Below are 4,427 nucleotides of genomic sequence, written 5' to 3'. Positions count from 1 at the left end.
TGGGCCTTAGTGTATCAGCCGGAGCCTGGCACTTGGAGGGACAGGGTGTTGTGCCATTGTGCATCCATAATGGCTCAAGCTGGGAAGTGAGTCTGCGAGTCAGACCCAATGAGGTCCATGGCCAGGCATGGCTGTGCCCATGGCTGTGGCTGGAGACCAGTATGCCCACAGCGTAGCTCAGGTCAGACTGACACTGGATTTCACATCCCTGAGCCACTTTTCCCTGTTTGCAAGTACCAGATCCAGGTGAGCATCACCTCTGTTGGCCCATCTGGCAGCTGGGCTAAGAAGCTGGCCCCAGGAACCAGAAGAAACCTCTGGGACTGTTTGTACCCTGCGGTTTCCCCTTCTCATGAGCGTCCCTAGGGGTGATGTGGGGTCAATGGACTTCCTCCCATTGCTTAAATAAGGCTTTGTCCTCTTCCTTACCTGCTTCCAGCTATTTAGCTTCTACCACAATGTCTCCCTAACTGGTCTCTCCTGTGACCCCCACCCACAAGAGCTCACCCAATCTGCTGCCCATCCCATAGGGGACCTCCATCCATCCAGGCAGCTCCCTCCCACTGAGGGCATCCCCCTCCTGATCTTCCCCACCTCTCTCCTCTGAACAGCCTCTATCCATGCATCACAGAACCTTAAGGTTTCTGACCTGCCCCACCACACCTCAGCAGGTATTTACATCAATGTCACAGCTCTGTGACAGCACACAGCGCTCCAGCTCCTCCTGTCTGTGCCCCAGGCTGAGGCCATTGGTGCGCATTTGGGCTGCAGCCCCTCAGCTTGGTGCCACCAGGGCCAACCTCAGACTTGTCACAGTTCTTGTGCCCAAGATCCTGTGCAAGCCAAGGCTTTGCTTCAGAGCAGAGACATGCTGGCGTGGATGGCAGATGGCAATGTGAGGATGAAATGAGGGACCCACAAGGTGAGCAAACCCTGTGCTCCCCAATGCCAGAGAGAAACAGGTTTGGACTGTGCGGCCCTGGCAGGAGAGGGCTTTGCTGTCTGCAATGTCACTGCAGCCCAGAGAGGCTGTGGTGGAGGTGAAGCTGATCGCCAAGAAGGACAGGTTGCTGCTGAAAATATCCTTGACTGTGGACATCCTGTTATCCAGGCACGCTGTGAAAATCATTCACCTGTTCCTTGATTGTACCATCAAGGAGGTGAACAAAGGATGGGGGTAAGAAGATTCAGCAGCATTTGAAAGTGTTGGCACATGAGTGGAGACCCTGCTGTGGTGTGCCTCGTACTCATGCACTGCCCCATGCATCTAACGGCTAGACGTGGGACAGGCACTGCTTCCCTGCAGTGGTGGCATTCAGTAGCTTGCTCCTAAGCCCCAAATCTGTCTGAGATGCCATTAGAGGTGTCTGTTAGTGACCAGCTCTGAACGGGGATTGCTGTCCGATAGGTCCTAAGACGCCCTTGTCAGATGCCCTTGTGCTGGGCAGCTTTGGCATCTGGGGTAGCACCACAGGCCGGTATTTGGCCATTAAAGTGAGCAGCTGCCCTGTCCCTGTCTGGGTGACTGGTCTCATACCCGAACAAAAGAAGGCGATTCTTAGACCTAACTCTGACAGAAATGACACAGCTGGAAAGGAGTGTCTCTCCCCAGCTGAGAGGGGGAACATGAGTGATTCCTTCATTCTGTTTCACAGCAGGTTCCCCTGGAGCCCCAGGGACACCTGGAGGGAGCCCAGAGGGGCAGAGAAAGCGCTGCCTTGGGCTGGGCCTCTGCTGCTGAGCTGGGCTGGGCTCCTGGGCTGGAGGGAGCTCCTGGCAAGTGGGCAGCCCTGCAGAGAGACAGCTCTGCCCAGGAGCAGCTCCTCTGCAAAGCGCAGCAGGGCTGAGGGCACTGCCTGCAGGCACCGAGGGGTGAGGAGCCAGCTAGAGAGAGGTTAAAGGCAGACGTGAGTGGGAAGGTGCACAGAGCTCATGGGAGCAGAAATCTCCACAGCCCTTGACATGGTAAGGCTCTGGCTGCAGGGCAATGCACTTGAGTATCCTGGAGGGATCTCCTAGAGCTGGCACATCCCATGGTTGGTGCAGTGGAGAGGGGTGTCCTCCAGAGCAGTGATTCTGTGCTGGGGCAGGGACCCTGCTGCCTGCCAGGGTCAGCTCTCAGCCTGCCCAGGGAGCTCCCCACAGCAATCTAGGGAGAAGCTGTGGGTGGAAGCAGCAACCCTCGTCAGGTTCTGCTGTTGAGAGGGTGCTGCATGGGCCAGGGCTGCTCACAGCTCCAGATCACCCCCAGGACATTTGCAGAGGGTCCTTTTGAAGAAGGACATTGAGGCAGCATTTACCCGAAGGAGAAGTGGCTGGGTGGGCAGTGGGAGATGGGAATTTCCTTCTGCCTTGTGGAAAAGGCATGGAGACCCCAGTTCTCCTTAGCACTTGTCTGAGCTGCTCCTCAGCCCCTGCAGGCACAGAGATGCCCCTGGACAGTGCCCTGCTGCCAGGAGGGGTCTGCAGGGCAGAGCTGAGCACACAGTGGGGGGGACTGGCTGTTTGAGCAGGGACAGGGAGGAGATGTGGGGACAGAGAACCAGCCCCTGGCAGGGACAGCTCCAGGCACCAGAGACGTGGGCAGGGAGTGAAAGGGATCTGCTCCCAGAAGTGCCATGGGAAGGTGGGGATTCAGGCACCTCTCTGCCATCCCCTGCACTGCAGATGCCTTCCCTGGAGCAACTCCCTGGTCTCCTCTCCCACCCAGAAGAGCCTCTGTCCCCAAGGCCCCAGGGTCCAGGGCAGGAGTTACCTCCTGCACAGCTGGACCTCCAGAAAAGAAGCACATGGGTCCTACAATTAATATTGATGTGTGCTTGTGTCTGTGAGGTGGAGAGCACAGCTGGGTATGGAGAAGGCTTCCCTGCATGCCTCTCTGCCTTCCTCTCCTTGCTTCATTCTTTGTTTTTTTTTTTTTTTTTGGAGCGTAGCAGTATCCTTCCTTGATTCCCTCCCTGTCAGTGATGCTCTTGTTCTCTGGGGTTGAGGTGGGGCTGCAGGTCAGCTTCTCTTCTAATTATGACTGGGGGTCCTTCAATGGAGGTGTCTTCATGGGAACTAGGTGCCCAAGCTGTATTTACAACTGTGAGGCGCCATATCATTCAGTTGACAGGGTTGGGGACTGAGCTGACTCAGTACTCATTCAGCTCAGGGAGGGGGATTTCAATGAGAAATGGCATGGGATTTTCGAGAGAAGATTCTCCTAACCTGTCGCTGTCTATTCCTTTTTGGACAGTGCCCAGTGCCCAGAAGCAGCAGATGTCCAATGGCAGCTCCATCACCCAGTTCCTCCTCCCGGCATTCGCAGACACGCGGGAGCTGCAGCTCTTGCACTTCTGGCTCTTCCTGGCCATCTACCTGGCTGCCCTCCTAGGCAACGGCCTCATCATCACCGCCATAGCCTGCGACCACCGCCTCCACACCCCCATGTACTTCTTCCTCCTCAACCTCTCCCTCCTCGACCTGGCCTCCATCTCCACTACTCTCCCCAAAGTCATGGCCAATTCCCTGTGGGACACCAGGGACATCTCCTACCTGGGATGTGCTGCACAGCTCTTTTTTTTAATCTTCTTCATTTCAGCAGAGTATTGTCTCCTAACTGTCATGTCCTATGACCGCTATGTGGCCATCTGCAAACCCCTGCACTACGGGACCCTCCTGGGCAGCAGAGCTTGTGTCCACATGGCAGCAGTTGCCTGGGGCACTGGGTTTCTCAATGCTCTCCTGCACACGGCCAATACATTTTCCTTACCCCTCTGCCAAGGCAATGTCCTGGACCAGTTCTTCTGTGAAATCCCCCACATCCTCAGGCTCTCCTGCTCAGATGCCTACCTCAGGGAAGTGGGGCTTCTTGTGGTTAGTGCCTCTTTAATCTTTGGGTGTTTTGTTTTCCTTGTGGTGTCCTATGTGCAGATCTTCAGGGCCGTGCTGAGGATCCCCTCTAAACAGGGACGCCACAAAGCCTTTTCCACGTGCCTCCCTCACCTGGCTGTGGTCTCCCTCTTTGTCAGCACTGTAATGTTTGCCTACCTGAAGTCCCTCTCCATCTCCTCCCAGTCCTTGGATCTGTTGATGGCAGTGCTGTACTCAGTGGTGTCTCCAGCAGTGAACCCCCTCATCTACAGCATGAGGAACCAGGAGCTCAAAGACGTCTTGAGGAAAGTGATTTCAAGGGCTTTTTTCTGGAGGCATAAACTTCCTGTTCGTCTCCACAAATAACTCCCACGGTAAACCATTCTAGGACTTCACTTTGTGAGGTTTTCTGTTATCATTAACATCACTATGTTTATAAGTATAATTATCATTATCATCATTATCATTATTGCTTCATTGCGCTTTCTCTGTCTTGCCTGTAGCATGTATTTATGTATGGCTACCACTGGGTCAGTGCTGACTCTCTCATAGCAGCTCTTTAATTAATGGCT

General features: G+C 54.8%; 1 protein-coding gene across 1 annotated transcript; it reads left to right on the top strand.

The window, feature by feature from the left end:
* The first annotated feature begins 3,261 nt into the window (after nt 1-3,261).
* LOC148050010 (olfactory receptor 14J1-like) lies at nt 3,262-4,221 on the top strand. Its single transcript, XM_087745556.1, has one exon. The coding sequence runs from the start codon at nt 3,262-3,264 to the stop codon at nt 4,219-4,221; it is 960 nt and encodes a 319-aa protein (XP_087601682.1).
* Nucleotides 4,222-4,427: the final 206 nt, after the last annotated feature.

This window comes from Nipponia nippon, unplaced genomic scaffold (genome assembly GCF_047370975.1).
Source record: "Nipponia nippon isolate SJK-2023a ecotype South Korea unplaced genomic scaffold, ASM4737097v1 scaffold_97, whole genome shotgun sequence".
NCBI classification, from domain to species: domain Eukaryota; kingdom Metazoa; phylum Chordata; class Aves; order Pelecaniformes; family Threskiornithidae; genus Nipponia; species Nipponia nippon.
Note: the sequence above shows the minus strand (reverse complement) of the source record. Positions and strands in the feature narration are given on the sequence as shown.

Excerpts from the sequence above, each read along its gene's own strand:
- LOC148050010 (XM_087745556.1), top strand. The coding sequence starts at position 3,262 with ATGTCCAATGGCAGCTCCATCACCCAGTTCCTCCTCCCGGCATTCGCA.